This window comes from Sinocyclocheilus grahami, unplaced genomic scaffold (assembly GCF_001515645.1).
Source record: "Sinocyclocheilus grahami isolate Dianchi unplaced genomic scaffold, SAMN03320097.WGS_v1.1 scaffold975.1, whole genome shotgun sequence".
NCBI lineage: Eukaryota > Metazoa > Chordata > Actinopteri > Cypriniformes > Cyprinidae > Sinocyclocheilus > Sinocyclocheilus grahami.
The window spans coordinates 222,603-244,603 of NW_015506154.1; the positions used below are offsets into that span (position 1 = coordinate 222,603).

The 22,001-nt window shown below is 40.5% G+C and overlaps 1 protein-coding gene across 1 annotated transcript in view; it reads right to left on the reverse strand.

Annotated features, from left to right (window-relative positions):
• ptprk (protein tyrosine phosphatase receptor type K) overlaps positions 1–22,001 on the reverse strand; it is a 181,663-nt gene that overhangs the window by 113,437 nt on the left and 46,225 nt on the right. The window contains exons 3-4 of the mRNA XM_016250223.1: positions 16,084–16,206; positions 5,753–6,024 (exon numbers count right to left, since the gene is read on the reverse strand). Of these exons, the coding sequence (XP_016105709.1) occupies positions 5,753–6,024; positions 16,084–16,206 (395 nt within the window). The remainder of the gene's footprint in view (positions 1–5,752; positions 6,025–16,083; positions 16,207–22,001) is intronic.

Consider the following 22,001-nt stretch of genomic DNA (forward strand, 5'->3'; position numbering starts at 1 on the left):
AGGACCGAGAGAGACAGCCTCATGCAAAAGAAGCGCTCATGTACGGTAAGAGCCCACAGTCGAGCACATTAAATCAGCTCATCAGAGTGAGTGTGTGTAATCAGCCTAATGACTTTAAGCACATGTCATTATCTGGACAGACCACAGCAAAACACACCATTCTCCAGCCTACTTGAGACTTACAAACAAAAAGGGGAAGTGAAGATTATCAGTGAATGACAGAATAGCTTACATTATTTTAAGTGTGTTCCTTGCACAGAGCTACCATGTGACTTATTTGTTTGTTTGTTTGTTTATTGTCCTTTGGGGTCATTAAAACTACAACTACACTACAAAGTGCTGTTGGAAAACAGCTGTGTGATGATTCTTCAAAAGAAAAAGAAAAACATCTCCATTTGTTTTCCATAAAATAAATCAAATCAAATACATTCAATCAATTAATCAATCAAATAAATATAAATAAATAACACACTTTTTTTTTTAATTTACAGAAACTGCATGAAGGGCTGTAACATTGAGTTCAGCTGTGAATGAAATATCTCACAATGTTATATAAACCTCCATGCAAAAAACAACACCAAACGTATGTTGAGCTTAAGGTTATGGAAATCCCCACAATGATATGAATACACATGTGTGTGTTTGTGTTTGTCACCTACATACAGTGTTTCCTTTGAATCCTTTGAATCAGTGCTAGGGCAGGTGCTCCACTAAATAGTAGCATCGCAAACGTTGTGTGTTTATGTAGGGGAAGGTTAGTGAAGCTGAGTGACATATTATATAAAGATACTGTAAGATATTCTTCTGTATCATTTCCAGAGGACATACACACATTATACACTTCCCTGTAAACTCATATCACACACACACACACACACACACACACACACGAGTCTGTACACTAATCTGAGCTTCCGAGCACCTATAAATTACTGCTATGCCGCACACAAGATAAACCTGTGAGTGTGTGTTTGTGTGCGTGCTGACCTTGACTAAATGTGAGATCTCAACACTATCACAAAACCCCTCCTGACACACACACACACACACACACACACACAGAGAGCTTTCCTCTCAATCACTCCCCTCACACCTCCTTCTGAACCCCAGAGGGATCTCCGGCCCGGAGGGATCTTGTTTTGGGAGAAGGTGAGAAATCGGCATTCACACGGAGCCGTGAACCCTGGGAAAGTGTGAGACCTTCTTTAACCAATAACTACAGGTGCACAATATAGTGCTGCTCAAAATATTCTTTACCGAAGGTTGGGGAAATTGAATTATTATTGACACAAATGGTGGAATTACAGGCAATAGCTTTAGCATAAATGAATTTAAAGTATTTCAACCATGAAAAGCATGATTTTGAATCATGAATGTAAGAACAAAGTACACTTCAGTTTTTACGTGTATGCAGGGTCCGCATACAGTGTACGTGATGATAGTATGCACGTACTGTACACGCACCATCTGATTTTTGTACATGCAGGTCGCACATGCTCATAGTTAATAGTCAGATCACCAATATGAATGTAAAATCTATTTTTTTTCAAGCGAGCGGTTAATTAATTTAGTTAGCTTAATTAATTAGCTAGATGCTTTCGTTGAGAGGGTTAAACACACACACATCCCTACTGATGGCACACATTTCCGTTTGCGTCCTCAAAGAAGATTACTGAAGAACACATCATAAGCCAGAGAAACCACAAAGGAACATGAATGCTATTTGGCTTAGAAGAAATTAAAAACAGAAAAACAACTTCTTCTCTCAAGTTTAACGATATTCAATCATTCATGAGAACTGAAGGATGACCAAAGGAAGACGTGCGACGCCTTAACTCATTCCCTTTGACAGCATGAATGACGCTCGCGCTCGTGAACGCAGACAGAGCTCCTCAAACGCTTCAGTTCGGCGCTCTGGCGTGATTTCTGACGATCTGAAATCAAATAATGAAAGGGAACTAAGGGCAGGTGTCCAGCTCATTAAGCGAGTCCGTTTGACGTGGTGACTAACGATCTGATCGGGGAAGTATGGCGCTCTCGGGGGGATGAAGACACCCTCGGTAGATATCAGTGGAAAAAAACTAAACTAAAGTGAAACTAAACTAAAATAAACTGGACTCCAGCAACAGATTTGACTCATCAGTGCCTAATTAAAGAGGACAAGAAATAACAAGCCCACACCAGGCTTTAGAGATGGACTGCGAGCGAGAGAGAGAGAGAATGAGAGAGCGTAATAAAGGGACGTAACATGCCTGGACTCATTAGAAGGGACACGTCTCCGGGGGGTTTGGAGGGGAAGCAGGTGGATACTCTATACTGTGAGAAATCAAATCGAGACATGAAGAAACAAGCCCCTCTGATCCATTAGCTCGTCTCGGAAATATCATGCAATATTAATCACAACAGTGTCTCCCCACGCCGCCTGAATCCTCCGAGCGTTACGGGTAATGTGTGCAGGCGGCCAGCAGAGGCATCTAACTGCACGAACCCTGCAGGTGTGTTTACATTTAGGGCTGATAAAGCAAACAGACGGCCGCTATAAAGACTCCAGCTGAGCTACTGCACCCTGAACCTGTGGAAAGACCAGATGAATATCCTGCATGAAAAACCTGTATCATCATGTTGTTTAAAATTCTGTCTCTCACCCAGAAAGACAGACAGCAGAGCGAGACAGAGGGGAGATCAGTCAAGACTCCCAATTAGTCTGAAGACAGACGGAGGCTTTCAGTATTCACTGTCTCTCTCTTACACACACACACACACACACACAGACATTGAAGCAGAACAACCAGTCAGATCATACACACACAGCAAACACTGACACATACACACCCACATCCAGCACTGATTAAAACAAGAAAGAAGAGAAGAAACGGATTATCATAGTAGTCACATTCAGCAGATGAAGTATTACATTCAAACAGCTAGGCACAGTGAAAAGCTATTGTATTGAAAAACAAAAAGTCCTGTGAACAAACTCCACTGACCCAGAGAGACACTTCACCTGTAGAAAACATTACTGAGAGCCATTACTGCAAGTGTGAGAGAGCTACAAAAGAAAAGCTCAACAGAACCTCGACATTCCCATAAATCAACCGGACACCAATACCACCGACAAACAAAACATCCGTTGTGAATTTCTTCCTCATTCTTTTGTTCAGAGGACTCGATGGCAGGAATGTGTCACCACACAAAGCTCAAGAGTTACGACAATACAAGAAAAAACCTACTGACTTTTCAGCTCTGCTGGTACATTTGCACTGAGGTTGCCTTTAGTATCTTTGCATCTCTTTGACCTGATCTTGTTAATAGAGTGCGTTAGTGACCGTACACTTTTTCAGTCGCATCGGAAGTATTTTTTCCATTCATGTTTCCCAAAGGGATTTTAAAAAAGTCTTTGTTAAAGCGTTATAACAACCCAGGCTCATTGAAAATACATGCTCGTGGTGACGTTTCTGCAACACCAATATTACAGTGCGTGCATTACTGCATGTTTCAAAGTGAAATGTCCAGTGAATAGCGCTAAAACATGAGTTCAATGCATGACCGTGGCACGTTTTTATTATGTTGCGGCGGTTCAGAATTCACATGCTCGGATAGTGTCACTATAGGGTTAACGGTCTATCATGTTGGAAAATAACATTCCCCCTACAACAAACCCAACCCTAAACCAACTCGATAGTGTTAACGAATACTAAAGTGATATAAAAATGCATCCGCTGATGCAACGTGCTATTTTAAAGGGGTCATATGATGTTGCTAAAAAGAACATTATGTTGTGTATTTAGTGTAATGAAATGTGTTTATGAGGTTTAAGGTTAAAAAAAAAAAAATTTTTCTCCTCTATGCCCCGCCTTTCTGAAACACGCCGATTTTTCAAGCTCATCGGCCTGAAAAGTGAGGTGTGCTCTGATTGGCCAGCTATCCAGTGCGTTGTGATTGGCCGAATATCTCAAGCGTGTGACGGAAATGTTACGCCCCTTACCATACTGTGATGCCCTGTCCGGCCGGAGCGTAACATAAAACCATGTCTGCATTTGTGATCGGAGAAATGACAAACAACAAGTGCTACTCTACACTGCTCAAAAAACTCGCATTTGAGTGAGCAGAGGCGGCGGGCTTAAGAACGGCGCGGCCGGCGGATTCGACTAAGGCGCATCCGGAGGGCCTGCAGCAACCACATGTGATGACCCCAGGCTGGACTCCGCTTCGTCCACGGTGAAAGCCGATCCGGCGATCCACAGCATGAAGTTGATGTATTTCCTCAGCGACCAGCATGGATCAGCTCTAGGCATGACGAAGCAGATATCGTCCTCTTTCGGAAGACCAAACAAAGTAGTTTCGCTTTCACAACAAAACACACAGCTCTTCACAACATGGCGGCGGCGGCAGCAACAATACTACAGCGAGAATAAAAGTTACGCCTTCTTTCTTTGCGTGAACATTTGGGCGGCGTTATGCAAATCTTCCCACATAGTGAGGTAGACATGTGGGGGCGTGTTAGAACGAGGCGTTTTAGGTAGGCGTGGCTGACTCTTAACTTTTAGAAAGAATATCTCTTTTAGAAGACTTTAGTCTTTGCAACCAAGAGTTCATAACACTCCAAAGAGAAAGGAAAAATTTAAATCGCATCATATGACCCCTTTAACTTATACGTGGCTTTGAGCTGTTTTGTTGATCGTAGTTTCACGGGATGCATACCGGAGCGCTTCAACGCACAAGCTACTAAGCAAACCTGCTGCATTAGAAAACCCACACATATGAAGCTGTATATGTGACACTAATGTTCAAAAGTATCAGATTTCAGATCTTGCAGCAGGTTAAATTTGTTGTAAAGTCATAACATAATATTGTGCAAGGATTTGTGCAAAAATTTGGCTTTCCTAAAGGAAAATCTGGCCCTGTAAATCGTACTTTATGTGAAAAGGAAGAATGTTTGTTGGAGTTTTACTGCCTCTAGTGTTCATTTCAACTGGAAACAGCAGCGATTTGTATGTATAGATACGTTTTTTGAGTTTTGCAAAAATGTAGAAAAAGGCACATATTTTCAATGAGCCTGGGTAGCATTATAAGCCACGAACCAAACCAACTAGCTACAAGGAGAGTCACAAAGGTACAGACCTAAAGTATTTGAAAATCAGTCAAAAAACAAAGGTACAAGACTATAAACTACACGGTTTAGGGAAATAACTACAATTACATGAAGCATTGTGAATGACATAATCGAGTTCAAAAATAACTATTGGTTTAAGGTTGTTGTGTGTATATATATATATATATATACAGTGGGGAAAAAAAGTATTTAGTCAGCCACCAATTGTGCAAGTTCTCCCACTTAAAAAGATGAGAGAGGCCTGTAATTTTCATCATAGGTATACCTCAACTATTTATTGCAAAATATATATACACACACAATCATTTAAGTATTTTGAGGGTGTATCATTACGTTATTTGTGGTGCTTTCCCTGCCAAGCTCTTTTGGTGCGATTGGCTTGCTACGACTCAGCTGTTAAACATAAGTTGTTTTTAAAAACAAGTTGAAATAATGTGAATGGATGGCTTCAACAAAAGCATATACCATTGATTAACAGCCTCAGAGCTCACAGTTGGTCTGTCTTTAAAGGTTTATAAGTTATCATTAAAAATCAATTCCCCTTTGCAGAAAATGTTTTTACTTCCGGAAGCCGACTGTTCGGTTCTATAGAAAACAAACTCTCACTGCATCTTTTGATTGACTGAATAATTAGCATACCTGATACTCATTGGGCCAAAAAGTGCTGACAGCGAGCTCCGCCTTCATCCAGCCTTTGCCTGTGCAGGAAGTGACGTTCCAGATGGGATTGGCCAGCGGCCCTTTATTGACCTTCACCAGGATGTTGAGAGTCCCGGGGCTGGAGCCGTCGGGGCAGTACAGGAGATAGTTGAAGTCGATGCAGTGAGTGTCGTTTTCTTTCATCACGGGCATCTGCAGGCGAGCCTTTTCTCCGTAATCGTGCTGTGAGGTGTCCACCATCATGTACGAGCCTGGAGGGCAACAAAAAACGGAGAGAGGAAACACACGTGAGCTGGGAAGAACTCAACGAATATGAGCTCTTTTCCAAACCCTAGCGAGCTGCCTTGCCGTCTACTCCCTACAAAGGCAGTGCCCTCACCAAAATGGAGCCTCATTAGTGAGTGACTTGGAGCTCTGCATAAGCAGCATTGTGACACTAACAACAATATGAATAAAATATATTTGTAGTCGACATTTCCCATCTTTTTTTTTTTACTGTTGTAACGCATTCTGGGATCAACGATTCAATTAATCTTAAAATCAAGATTGACTTTTTTTACTTTATGCATGAGATTTTTCTCTGAACTCTGAAGTCTGTTGACATTACGGCTAAAATATTCCCAAACTAACTGAATCGAGGGCTTGTGCAACAAATCTGAATTAGTTCCCCAGCTCTCTGGTTTTGAACCAGTAAACCACATGAAAAACCTCCGCCAAGCAATGTACAAAATGCTGAAAAAAGTGAAGAAAACAGATCGTTTGAGAAATCATGTGGGATTCTAGCAGGAACACCAAAATATAAACTCAGGCATGAGGACACAATATTTTTGAAGTTCAGAATCAAAGACTCACTCGTACACTTGGCAGTTGGCCGTGTGCTGATTACTGAACGCTTTTATAATCACGCCACCAGAGAAACGGTTCCACGCTATCGGCCAAGATGCACAGGGCCATATAGGATCTGGTTCCATTTCTTTAAGCAAGTGATTGCACTGAGAGGAAACCGTTTCAAATCTCAAACGCCAAGAGGATGGACATCAGGCGGAGAGAGGACAGACTTCACCACCATTTGTCCAAATGAGCATACATCTGTTCATCTGTCTCTCCACAGCCAGGAAGAGAGATGACTAGCTCTCTCTCTTTGATCCTCATCTTCTGTCAGAGATAAAGTCTACATGCAATCCATCCTCTTTACTGCCTAAACAAACGCGCCTGGCCATGCTGTGTGCAGTTCATCAGCTGTGTGTTATTCTAGATTCAGACTCTTTTTTCTCTGCTGTAACTATTGGTCATGTGGGTGGGGAGAAATAATCTTACATAAAACATGATGGCCTGATGCTCCGCTGCACTCAAGGCCGTTGTAAAATGCTGATAGACACATACCTGTGAGCACACATTCGATCTTTATGAAACAAAATGATTCATATATTCATTCTTACATAAACGATTGCATCCAATGGGACAATTTAAGCAGAAATGGATTTAAGAACCATTCAGTCTGCTCAAGTCTAATGAATCAGACGTTTTACAATATGTCAGTAAGATATTTAGTAAGTAATTAACATTTCATTCAGCAAAGTCTATTTCAAATAAATGCTGCTCTTTTGAACTTTCTATTCATCCGTGAAGTCCGAAAAATAAAATGTATCATGGTTTCCACAAAAATATTTTCATCATTGATAATAATCAGAAATGTCTCTCGAGCAGCAGATCAGCATATTATACTGATTTCTGAAGATCATGTGACACTGAAGACTGGAGGAATGATGCTGAAAATACAGCTGCGCATCACAGAAATACATTACAGTTTAACAGATATTATAATACAGTTCTTATAAATTGTAAAAATATTTCACAATATTACTGTTTTACTGTATTTTTGATCTGTTTCTCTCTCTCAACAGGTGAGTTCTGGGTGAAAGAAAGCCTCTTTCTTTTATAAGCATAGAGTTTAGATCAGACCATCAGGATGTGAGAGATGGCAAATCAAAGGCAAATTGGCCAAGAGCTGCTGGCAACCCTACAATTCATATCTATCTCCTGATTTCACTGCAAACAAAACAAAAAAAACTAAAATAAAGTACTCCACACAGGATTCTGAATACAAAATCAAGTTCTGATTGGTTGTACTAACACCTGCTTTTCGTTGATTGTATTTACTCATTTGCATATTACCTTCACACTTTCATCACTGTCTAAAAAATATTGATTACTTCTTTAAAAAATACAACTACCTTTCACAAGGTATAGTCACAAAATGACGTCCCTTCCAATGTCTGGCTATTCCAACAGTAAAAGGGAAAGTTCACCCCAAAATGAAAATGTGCTTTTCATTTCTCTCAGGCGATCTAAGTAGGTGACTATTTTTCTTCAGTAGAACAGTAAAGAAGATTTGTAGCTGAAACTGTCATACTTGGTGATTCCTAAAATGCAAGTTAGCAGTTACCGTCACTTTGACGGTCAAAAAAAATGTGTACAAAAATTCTATTTCTTATTTTTATTCGTCTTGTCAGGATACAATTCGTTTAACATTGACAACGCAATAGGGAAAAAGTGTTGCAGAGAGAGAAAAAATAAAAATGTAGGTTGTACAAAAATAGCCTATTAGCTATTTTTATTCGTCTTGTTAAAATACAAAATTTTTGACATTTTTCTGTTTGTCACAGTAGGAAAAGTGTCGCAGAGAAAAATAAATAAATACGACATCTTTCATTTAAAATTATAGGCTAAGCAAAATATAAACAAAACCGAGTTGAACGTCCTTCAAGTACAGCGCATCCACACTTTACTCCATCCTTATTCTGCTGTCACTCATCGACAACCTGCCTGTTCTGTCTGAGGGCCGTATATTTACCACCGGTACAGCCTGCTCTGAGCATCGTTATGCACATGCTGCGCACAGACCACGCAAATAATGCATAACAGTCCTGAGTGCAAGCTGTACCGGTGGTCAATAAGAATAAAGCGCAGATATGCTGTTCTAAATGGACTTCGGGAACGGGATATTGTTAGACCGCCCGCTCCTGTTCAAATTACACCAGAGTTACCGACCGCTACCGCGTTTTATTCGGGAATGTAATCCCGCAGCGCAAAAAATCCGGTCGGGTCCCACGGTCCCCACGGGAGACCCACAGGAATGCAGACCTCTAGTTCTCGGTTCACGCACGCGCACATCAGCGGCTCATCGGTCTTCGGTCTGAGTGACTGTTGGAGGAACTGGAGCGCTGAATCAGTTCATTCCTCTTAGGATCAGATAGGCCAGTATTTCGGCTCATTTCCAGTTGGAGTGACTGTCAGGCGTTTGAGTTTGAATCGAGCCGCGAACTGTTTCAGACGCTTCAGTCCGACTTAGTTAACTGGTTCAACTAGTTCGCCAAAAAGAATCGGTTCAAAAGAATGATTCATTCACGAACCAGACATCACTCCGGACCGTTTGCCTGAGGCTCTGGATTACAGGTAATAATGTTGTAAGTAATGTTCAGTTTCTTGCACAAACCGATCATTTCGCTTCATAAGACCTCAATATATAGTCAGGAGCCACGGGTATTCATTTTGTGTTTGTTGATATGCTTTTATGATTCTCAAAGCTAAATACAGCCTGTGTAAACGGAGTTAAACTATGAGCTCAGGCGTCTCAGATAAGTGAACTAGCGGCAGGATTGCAGAGCAATTGTGAATGCTGCCGGAGTAATTGAATCGACTGCCGGGGAAAGCGTGGCGCTCACAGCGAGACGTTAATGGCTGCAGGTGAGAACAGCAGCGTGGATGTCAGAAGGTGTGTGTGTGTCCCGCCGTTTCTTCTATAAATGGCCATTGGGTAAACACTCGTTTCTCACAAACTCTCCAGGCAAAACCGAAAGGTCAAAGGTCGGTCGCGTGAACTAAACGGCGTATCCAGATGGCACTAGCGTTCAGCCAAGAGTTACTGGCAGAAAATGAAAACGGGTTCATGAGCAATTTTTTGATTTATGTAAGTGAACACGTGCTGGAGAGTTTGGAGAAGGATTGTGTGAACTGCTCATTAATCACTTCAGTGTAAAACAAAGAAGAAAACGACGAGAGCAACATAGGATAGACGACAGAAGGCTCGACATATTAGACGAGTGAGTTTGGCCGGCTCTCGGTCTGAGTGACTGTTGGAGGAACTGGAGCGCTGAATCAGTTCATTCCTCTTAGGATCAGATAGGCCAGTATTTCGGCTTATTTCCGGTCGGAGTGACCGTCAGGCGTTTGAGTTTGAATCGAGCCGCGAACTGTTTCAGACGCTTCAGTCCGACTTAGTTAACTGGTTCAACTAGTTTGCCAAAAAGAATCGGTTCAAAAGAATGATTCATTCACGAACCAGACATCACTCCGGACCGTTTGCCTGAGGCTCTGGATTACAGGTAATAATGTTGTAAGTAATGTTCAGTTTCTTGCACAAACCGATCATTTCGCTTCATAAGACCTCAATATATAGTCAGGAGCCACGGGTATTCATTTTGTGTTTGTTGATATGCTTTTATGATTCTCAAAGCTAAATACAGCCTGTGTAAACGGAGTTAAACTATGAGCTCAGGCGTCTCAGATAAGTGAACTAGCGGCAGGATTGCAGAGCAATTGTGAATGCTGCCGGAGTAATTGAATCGACTGCCGGGGAAAGCGTGGCGCTCACAGCGAGACGTTAATGGCTGCAGGTGAGAACAGCAGCGTGGATGTCAGAAGGTGTGTGTGTGTCCCGCCGTTTCTTCTATAAATGGCCATTGGGTAAACACTCGTTTCTCACAAACTCTCCAGGCAAAACCGAAAGGTCAAAGGTCGGTCGCGTGAACTAAACGGCGTATCCAGATGGCATTAGCGTTCAGCCAAGAGTTACTGGCAGAAAATGAAAACGGGTTCATGAGCAATTTTTTGATTTATGTAAGTGAACACGTGCTGGAGAGTTTGGAGAAGGATTGTGTGAACTGCTCATTAATCACTTCAGTGTAAAACAAAGAAGAAAACGACGAGAGCAACATAGGATAGACGACAGAAGGCTCGACATATTAGACGAGTGAGTTTGGCCGGCTCTCAAAGCCACAAGAACACATGAGCATGAGTTCAGATCCACAAAGCTTAGATTTGAGGCTGGTTTAGCGAGTAAGGAGCTGCGGTTTATGTTAGTATGCTGCCCAGCACTGGACAGAGAACTAAACCACCACACCACTAATTACACACAACCACACCCAACTCAACTCTCCGCTGAACAAACCTCAAACCTCCCAGCTCAGGCTGAATCTACCCAACAGCTCTGCCCCAGACTCCAGCTGACTCGCTGCCTACATAGGGAGCATGCAAATGAAACGGAAACCCATCAACACAATCAAAGCTAACAGCACAATATTCTAATCAGTGCAAACACGCAGTACATAGGGCTGGGCGACATGGCAAAAAATAAAATCAAACTTTTTTCATAATGATCGATTCAAGATAACAATTTCAATTTTTACCGTTTGAAAAGATGCATGAAACATGAAGGCAAATATTGTACAAGCTCTGCCTATATGTTCAGAAATAATATAAGAAAATGTTAAATATTTCTTAGCCAAAATGTAAGCATTCAGCTTCAGAGGTCATCTCAAAAAATAAACGTTTTGTAAAAAAAAAAAATCAAACATACACGTAGTTTTTTTTCCCCATTCCACTTCATCAGTGACTCATCACTTCACTCTCAAACAACGTCTTGTGTTTTTCAATGCAAAACCACATTTAGGACTAGCAATACATTTTATGTTATGGCATCATAAACAGTCGGCTCATTTTTGGAGAAGGAAACTACCAGGCATGACATCAACTATTGATGATTTGATGGAAAACAGACCTCCGTGTCTCGTTCCAGAGAGTGTAGGAGTTCAGTGTGAGCACAAAGACAAATCCTCAGTCAATGTGAAATGTGCGGTGCATTAGTGTGTTCAGAGGTCTGATGTTCAAGTCACTCCTCAATGGAATCAGAGCATGACTGAGTAGAAAAAAACCCATGTTCTTGTTACACACTTCAACAGAATGCAGCCTCGACCCGTGCCAAAACCACACAGACACACCCAGAGCAATCAGAAGACACTTCACGGAGCCAAATCTACACTTTTGTAGCAGTCCCTTAGTGGTCGACCGATATGGGTTTTTTGACAGCCGATGCCGATATCTTGGAAAGCAGGGTGGTCGATGGCCGATATAATTTTATTTATTTTAATTTATATTTAAGAAATTTGAAATCATTTGAAAATGGATTAAAAATAATTGTGTAAAATAAACATACTTATACTTTAGAAGACAAAGCATTTTTCACAAATAAATAAATATTTAATAAAAATCTAATTAAAAAGGAAGTAAACACTGTAACCAACAGGGCACTCAGTATTCTGGGAAGTTTGTGTGAATAATTTTTATTTTTTTTCAAATAAAGCCAAGGTAACACTCAGTCTCCAGACAGCACGCAATTAAAATAACATGAATATGACAGTGGGCAACTGCATAAAATGCAGCATAATTTGAAATCACGAGTTTAAAGTTTGTCGATCGCGCGTCTCCAGTGAAGCTGAACTCTCCTCCTGTCTGTATTCAATTCACAAGTCAAGTCTGCAAGGTTTGTGAAATTAAATGTTCATTAGTCATTCAAAGATTTGTTTAAATTATATAAGCTAAGCCTGTATAGATGCAGTTCAAACAATCTGAGACAAAACCTAAACAACAAACGTATTTAAATGCACATTTGCAGTGACGGGACTGATTATTAATGAAACCTCATGTTTTATTGAAAAATCACACTTACGGCAGTTTTGCATTTCATTGTGATTCATTTAACTTTGATTCTACATCCTGTAATTCTACAGGGGCCTTAAAGTGAAGCTCCATTAGATTCCACTGAACGACCAAAGGCACAGCTTAAATGAGCAGTTGCCTGAAAATATAAGCTGATCTGTTATCTCTGAACATTCAGAGAGGAAACAGGCCTGTCAAACACATCCCATCCGAGCTCTCTTTGATTGCTCATGAAATGTGAATAACTGAAATGGGCTGTTGGGTTTTTGGCAGGGATGTAAAATGCGGGCATTCACATTCAGATCCCTGCTGCTCCGGCCCCGGAGCTCATCTGCTGCTCAGAGAAAACGCTCAACCTTCACCGGAGGAAAAAACTGCACAATAAAACCCCTACAAATTAAATGCATTCATAACGAGCCATTTTGTGGCATTAAATGCAGCTTTAATGACCATTTTACCATAATACCAGGGTTACCGCTATTACAATAAAATGTGCAAACAAAACAACCAATTCTGGAAGCTTCTTATACTGACAGAAGGAGATCTTGCACTGATTTATTATGATTTCAGCGCAGCGGTTTTTGGCATAAACTGCTACAAATGTGAAGAATTTCATCGAGTAAAACTGACAGAATTGAAATGCATAGTAGTCATTATCTAAACAAGGCTGATGAAGTAGATGAGAGGCGTCAGCGGCTATCCAAACACTATCTCGGTGTAACATTGACGCTGTCACAACACTCTCAACAAGATGGCTGAGAGAAGACGCTCAAGATGGCTGTCACACTTCCCACAACACTAACGCGACCGATCCGTGCTAACAGCCGAATCACAAACTGCCTACGCCACCTCTGCAGCACTCAAACACACAGCACACATCAGTCCAAACTGCTGGGCTTCTTTAAGAGCGCTCTCATGTTACAGGCCGGTGCGGCGCGCTCTCCTTCATGGCAGTGACCCACATTAACGGGAAGTCTCTTTTGTCAGGCTAACACTGGCCAAGAGATGTAGAGCGGAAAGCTCTGTCACTGTCCTTCCCGGCGATCTTTACACGCTCACAGTAACTCAAGACCTTCAAAAGCACATAACCAGTCATCCAGAGCCACCTGCACTACAAACCAGGAGCCGGACAGTTTTCTAGTTTACAAAATTTCACATTTAAAGATTTAAAAAACAATGAATCTTGTGCTACATTGTGCAACAAAAGTTAGAAATTACAAAACGTCGTATCACGTGTAGCCTTATGAAAATGTGCTCAGACTATTTAAAAAAAACATTGATTTGAGTTATAGAGAATAGTGTTCACAGAAGTTGTGTCCTTAAAATTAAAAATCATTTTCTTATATAATTATGAATTGTAAATACACCGTCCCTCAAGCCATGCAGCTAGCGTCACTTAATGTTCGTAATTATGGCACATCATGCAAACATGTTTGCGTCACTTTATAAAACATTTTCTTCTTGCAGAGAGTGCAGGAATGGACCATAATGAACCTCATGCACATCAACCGATAATAAACCAATATAAACTAATGATCATTTTAGTCCACATTTGTCTTCCTCTGTCCATCTCTTTGTCTTCTCCCTTTCCATCCTTCTCCCTTTTCCAGTCTATCTTTCTATCCACATTTCTGTCTCTCCCTGTCTCTTTCCCTTTCCATTCTTCTCTCTTTTGCAGTCTTTGTCTTTTCCTGTCCATTTTTGGTCCACATTTCTGTCCATCTCTTTCTTTTTCCCTTTCCACCCTTCTCTTCTTTGCTGTCTATCTTTCTGTCCACATTTCTGTCTCTTGCTGTCCATCTATCTCTATTTTCCCTTCTATCATTCCCTTTGCTTCGTGACCATATTTTTGTCTTTTCCTGTCCATTTTATGTCAACATTTCCCTTTTCCTGTCCATCTTTGTATATTTTCTTTCCATTCATCCCTCTTTTTATCCACTTTTGAGATGTTCCTGTCCATCTTTTTGTCTTGTTCTATCCACTCCTGCATATCTTTTTGTCCACATTTGTCTTGTCCATCTCGGTCTCTTTTCCTGTCCATCTCTCTGTCCACAGTTGTTTTTTCCTGTCCATTTTTGTGCACATTTCTGTCTCTTTCTGTCTTTTCCCTTTCCATCCTTCTCTCTTCCCCTATTCATCTTTCTAGCCACATTTCTGTTGTTCCTGTCCATTATTTTGTCTCATTCGTATTTCCCTTTTTATCCACATTTCTGTCTCTTTCCATCCATCTCTCTCTCCCTCTTCTTCCCTGTCTATCTTTTTATCTACATTTCTGTCATTCCTCTCCATCTTCTTATCTTACTGTCTCTTACTGTCCATCTCTCGGTCTCATCGTCTTTTTTAACACATTTGTGCATTTTCCTGTCCATTTTTCCACCTTTATGTCTCTTTGTCCTTTCCATCCTTTTCTCTTTCCCCTATTTTTGTTCACCTTTCTACTCTTATCCCTGTGTTTTTCTGCAGAAAAGCACTTCTGTTGATTGTTTGATATCAAAATGAAGACATCCAAACGTCCCATCTTTGTCAACTTTCCATGAGAGACAAGTCTGATGAGAGTCCCCTAAATGGTGTTCTCAAGTGAATGTAGCGAGAGACTGCAGCCCACGAGGCCAGCTGTTCACACACAAGCACACCAGCAAACACTGTGAGAAATCAACCTTAATGAATGCATGCCTTCTAAATGCAGCAAAAAATGACAAAACATCAAATTACAATTTTGTTCAATTCATTTGCTTAAAAGTGTTAGTTACCCAGGTGCCTCAAGCGAGATGCAACAGCTATTATCATAAAAACTGCAATGTTCTCCTTCAGGTCCTCTTCTAATGAAACCCTACCTGACTGAAAGCAAGAGCTGATGACCTTCTCTGTTCTCCTGCCTTGATTAATAACTTAATATCTAATTAATTAGGGAATTTAGCTGAGAGTGAAATGCTTTAATTTCCCTGAGCAGAATCTCCTGTCTGAAAACGAGTGATTAAGCATCAGAGAGGTGAAAAGTGAAGGTCGCAACGCTCCACTCTCCCCTCTTGTTCACATCTTCTTTCAGCACATTTAAAAAGTTTAATTGTGTCACGTATGACAGTCCTTTGACCAAAGCCTTTTTTCCCCCCTCCGGCACTTCACACGTTTTGTCATGTAAATGGAAAAGTATTTTCAGATCCCAACCGAGGAGTGTTCAGAGAGCGGGAACAGCAGTTTAAAGAAGATTAATGTTCTGTTACCTGCCTATTTTCTCTCAACTTCTTCAGTTCTTCAGTAATGGCTTTTACCCTGACACGATAAGACGGCGCTGCAAATTTGTTTAAATGTTAGCAGCCCATTAAAACATTCCTAAATCTGCCTTACTGTTTAAACAAGCCCAAGGGCAGATAAAACCATGCGTTTTCACTCTCACTCTGTGCTCTTTCAAATTGGAGACTTGCCCCACTTGCCTCAGATTCTCCAACCGTGAGGTTAGCGAGGACGTTACTGCGCGTAGTGGAGTCCAAATCTAGTTTAGTCCAGCTATGAGCAAGCGTGTCTGATGGACTCACCCTGGGGAAGGTCAGAGGGCAGGTATGGCACTTCTTGAGCGCTGACGTGTGTCCAGTCGAAGTCGTCGTAAGGATCCTGCTGGTAGTCGCATTGTGCGGGGCCATCATCGAAGGAGCATCCACCTAGAACAGAGGATCATTATATACATGTTACAACTCAAACACAAATGCACAACTTTATTAGTACTGTAAATGACACACACACACACACACACACACACAGCGAGATTCAAAAGTCTGTGACCACTAGTGACAATGCACATAGATTAGACACATAGAATATTTTTCTAAATGACTTTTTTTTTTCAATACAGAGAAAGTGACTGCATGAAATCCCACCCAAATACATGTTTTCTAGTACATCTTCCATTTGAACACATCGTTTTGTTACAAACTTATTGAATACTTTTTGTGACATTATTTCAAATTAGGATTATGAATGCCAAATTTTCATTTTGATCACAGACTTTCTTTTTTAGTATTATATGAATTCTTCTGCATATGATCATGATATATGAATATGAAGGTTATATGAATATGATATGTGAAAACGATGATCATTCAAGTGTTATACATGAAAGTACCATATAGTACCATCACTGAACCATGTTCAGTACTTTTCGTAAGATTAAATAGCCCCACTGATTTAGCATACGACAGAAGAACAGGACACTTTCTGCACATGCCTAAATCTAGTGCTCTAGCTCGCTCATATCAAACGTCCTCTGTTTGTGTTTCTCAAGTCAGCTATCATGTTCTTATGACAACAACCCTTCTCTGACACTGCGCCAGACATTGTTACTCATTTACAGAGATTACTGATAGCTCAGTCTTATTATGAAAACTGCAGATGAAACGGGGTGAAAATGAGTACTAGCACATACAGTCAAAGACTCAAATCAGCTAACAGGAGCTTTATAAACCTCTTACAGTCACACAGACCTGCAGAAAGCATAAATCATCTGTGATTCATACGGTTATGAACACACAGAAACAGGAGTTGTGGAACAGCAGTAGTGTATTACACACTTACAACATATAGGACAGTGTTCCCATCAAGAGTGTGTCACGTCCTGCTGCCATTCTACCTCTCTTTCTGCCAATATCCGCCTGTGTGTGTGTGTGTGTGTGTGAGTGTGAGAGAGAAAGAGAGAGAGAGTGTGTGTGTGTATGTGTGTGTCTGTGTGAAAATGAGAGAGTGTGTGTGTGTGTGGTTGGCAAAACTGGCTCCCCTATTCAGTTCATGAGTGTGAGTGTGAATTGTTCACACCCCACAAGATGTTGAATTGATGTTTGAATTGAAATGACAGCATGATGAATTTACTGTACTGCAATTCAAAGATATTTACACAACGGATGAATTGCATTAGTAAAACACAAGCTTTGAGACCAGATATAAATAATCACATAATTCACTTTGACTAATTATGTCAATTTATTCCATGACATGTACAATATATATTTTATACTGCGTCTGCATTTTATTTTCTGGTGTTCTGCCATCTTGATCCATCAAATAAAAGACACTAAAATTTAAACTTTAATGTAACTATATACAGTTTAATATAAATGCATATGTTGTCCTACAATATAGTATATGCATTTCATTGAATGTTCATATTTGTGTTTGGGCTCAGATGGGAGCTGATGCAGTCAGAACAGACATGAGAGTAGACAGCAGGACGATCTGTCACCGCTCGGCGTGTGTGTGTGCATGTGTGTGAGTGTGTGTGTGTGTGCGTTTCATTTTCTCATGCATGTTTTCTAGAGTGCTCTAATGGCTGACAAATATCAGTACATTTGCAATGCTGAAGCAGGTGGCTCTTTATCTCTTAAAAATAAACGTAAAATGTAAAAATTAATAAAACATTTTTTAACAATAACATACATTCATGTATATATGTATATGTATATATATATATATATATATATATATACACACACATTGCAATCTATATTATGAGCATTACCAACAATAAGCTGCAAGATGGTGAACTGAGGCATGCAGATTTCTGCATTTTTAAGGACTTTATTATACTAAACCAAAAAATAATAATGGCACAAATGTAGTCATAAAGCCCACCAGTGAGGTAAGGGAGAGTAAAATAGCATCCTACCCGCCGACATCTCCATCCCCTCCAATCTCTAACTACAACCTCCAGACTGGACATTGATCTATTATCTATCATCATCTTGAAAAACTGTCTGACATGACAGTGACATGACTGACTCAGAACTTGTTAGTGACTCTAAAGCAGTGCATTCATTATGTGAGGTTTTCTCACCTGTGTAAAGGTCAGACGCTCTGTGTTTTACATCCACTGACCTTTACAACCTCTCCGTGATTTCACAGAGAGAGCAGAAATCCAGACAGATGAAGGTGTTAATTAAACAGCCCTGCATAATGTTGGGAAAGAAATATCTGCACCTTCCCAAGAGGCCACACAAATTTATCTCCCCAAAAGTTACACATGGAAATGCGTCCTCATCGTTCAACAGATCTCTACGCCAGACTGTGTCGCAACACAAATTACATTAATCTCAACTTTGAGACACAAGCACCTTCTGCAGATTCTCTAGCTGCAGGATAAGCCACTATGTAAGCATAACAGTCCCGAGCTGCACGTTTTCATTTAATTTTAAGGGAATATCCAGTGCCAATGTGGCGTAGATTTAGTTTTGAATGAGTAAAACACACGTTTCCTGCATTTTGCACTTCAAACACATGCAAATATAGAAAACGGCTGACAACGGCTTCAGCAAACAGACCGTTGCAAGAGTGGATTGAGTGTGTTAATGAAATGAACTAAAGAAGAAGACACTGATTTCCAGAGGGCAGGAGAGACGTCTGCACACTTAATCTGACTGATTATAAAGGCAGACTAATAATACCGCTGTCATTGACTGCTAATCCACGGACTTAGTGCCATGTCATGCTAAAACCATTTGAGACGCACAAAATTAAAAGACATGTCACTTCTCATGCATCCAAGAGCACTAATAAAAGTTACATTATGAGCTGAGCCTCAAATCTCTAACAACGCCATACAATTATATTTAGTGTATTACTGTTCAAATAGGTCTTAAGAATGCAAATAGGCCAATGTTGTACAAAAAATATTTTTACTTAAAAGTGCAAATATCACAAAAAAATAGCATATGCATGTTTATTATTCTTTTCCTTTCCATTTTGTAATATTCATCCAGTAGATAATGTGGATGAAGATCACTGAATCTTACTTTAACAGCATGTCATTGAATTCTGTTCCTATGAAAATTATTATCAACATTAGCTAACAGTTTCATCTACAGTTTTTATCTGATTAAACTGAACTGAGAATGAGCTCCTTTTTAATTGTAGTCTTTAGTGCCTCTGCGAGCGCTGGGCATCGGTTAAGTGTATTTGCGAAAGGCCGGTGTGTGTGTGTGTGTGTGTGATTTGAAATGCTTCACCAAACAAACAAACAAAGAGACTGGTTTTTATCTGATTAAACTGAACTGAGAATGAGCTCCTTTTTAATTGTAGTCTTTAGTGCCTCTGCGAGCGCTGGGCATCGGTTAAGTGTATTTGCGAAAGGCCGGTGTGTGTGTGTGTGTGTGTGTGTGTGTGATTTGAAATGCTTCACCAAACAAAGAGACTCCCGAACCAAAGCAAAACACCTTCAAATTCAAGACAAAATACAACACCCACTGAATCGTCTCGCAGCGTTTAATTTATCTACAGCACAGGAAATTGAGCTCAGTCCTCGCTGCGGCGTCTGCCCACATTCGCACACACATGATATTCTCCAGCATCACAAAACCAAACACCTCCACACACCATCTGACTCTCTTTGACGCGCTTGGCTCTGCCGAGGGGCCGGAATAGCTGTGGATAGCTGGCCCGAGGACAGAGAGCCCGCTTATGTGCCGAGGACAGAATTCATCTGTCTAAATGGGGCAGTGGCTATTCAGGAGCTCCAAATCGCCACAATCCCACTGCCTTATGCAGCAAATATCTTTCATTCCACGCCGAATGTGTGGTGTTTGGCGTTTGACAGCCGCTCATCTCTTCCGGAGCTCAGTTCACTGTGCAGGACAGACGGGATGAGCGCTTTAATGAGTCCAGATGGGCCCGAGCGCGGCTCCTGCATTCAGCGACGCTGCAAGGACACTAACGGGGATGATTTGCATACTAATCTATGGCTGCAAATATTCAGCCTTGCTAATGAAATAATAGCCTGCTCTTCATTTACATAATAAAATCATTATTGTGTCTGATAAAACCTCAAGGGCAAAGCCCGTTCGCAGTCGCCAATAAACACGGGTTAACAACTCCATCCCGGCACGCTCATAAACAGCCGCTTATTAATAGTGACAAAAGTGTAGGACACAAATCAGCATCAAATCAGCCCACATTCTCGAATTAAAACTCAGAAATCGATTTCTAATATGTGACCCTGGACCACAAAACCAGTCATAAGGGTCAGTTTTTCAAAATTGAGATGTATACTTCAACAGAAAGCAGAATAAATAAGCTTTCCATTGATGTATGGTTTGTTAGGATCGGACAATATTTGGCCGAGATACAACTATTTGAAAATCTGGAATCTGAGGGTGCAAAAAAATCTAAATATTGAGAAAATCATCTTTAAAGTTGTCCAGATGAAGTTCTTAGCAATGCATATTACTAATCAAACATTACGTTTTGCTATAGTTACAGTAGGAAATGTACAAAATATCTTCATGGAACATGATCTTTACTTAATATCCTAATGATTTTTGGCATAAAAGAAAAATCAATAATTTTGACCCATACAATGTATTTTTGGCTATTGCTACAAATATACCCCTGCGACTTAACACTGCTTTTGTGCTGCAGGCTCACATAATCGCAAGCTAGCCAGATGTGGAAAACAGTATTGCGGGAGGTGATGAATTCAATCATAAAGCCATCAGCTCCTCAACCAAATTGAAAAACAGAAATAATGATCCAATCAACATGAAGAAACACAGATAGTGCTTGTGTTGTTTTCGGTAAAATAGGGAAATGTTATTTTACAGAAGGTTAGTCACAGACAGCGTCAGATTAATCAACTAGAGATCTCGTTCTGCATTGCTCCGTTTTATTATGTTCAGCTTTATTTTACTCTGTTCAGATCTGCTCCATTCTGTTCTCCGCTATTAAGATCGGCTGTTTCATCTTTTTACCTACACTTCTAATTGTGAAAGCACCGTTTTTAACCCTTGCAGTGCCAAAATGCTGCTAGAATGTCAGAGTAGTAACAGACAACCAATCATAAACTCAATGATGGTTACTTCATTAAAAATTCATGAGCTTTACAAAGCAGCAAAACCTTTAAAGCTATGTTCGGCTTCAGTTAAAAATTGAGTGATACTCTGTGTTAGTTTTATAGCTTTGCCTCGAAACGTCTGTAAGACAAACTGATGCTAGTGTAAAAGTAAACTCAGGTCTCTCCCGAGTGACCTTGGTTTCACAATTTTACATGTGAAAGCCTGCAGCCACATAATACGATGGTCAATGGTGTCGAAGAAAGAGATCAACCCCAAACGACTTTGCGACTTCTGTGACTTTCAAAACGGAACAGACAGCTGTGACGACGGCTAAATGGCTTCTCTCACTTTCACCTAAAACAAAATGTTCAATTATGTAGAAATAACCAAAGGTGGCACTTGTCTGTAGGTAAACAATACGTGTCACTTCCTCCGCTGTGCCTGAGTGCTTCGATTCACGGCTGCAGAGCGTTTTGACCACAGGTTTACGGATGTTTTAACCCATTTTTGTGTGCTTCATTGTTTGTTCGTCGAGTGGACCGAGAGTCTAATCTCTCTATTTATATTATTCCTGTGAAAAGGGAGAAGCAGTCTTCTTGAAGGGCACTACGTTATTTTCTGCTTTTAGAGCAAAATGTCAAAAG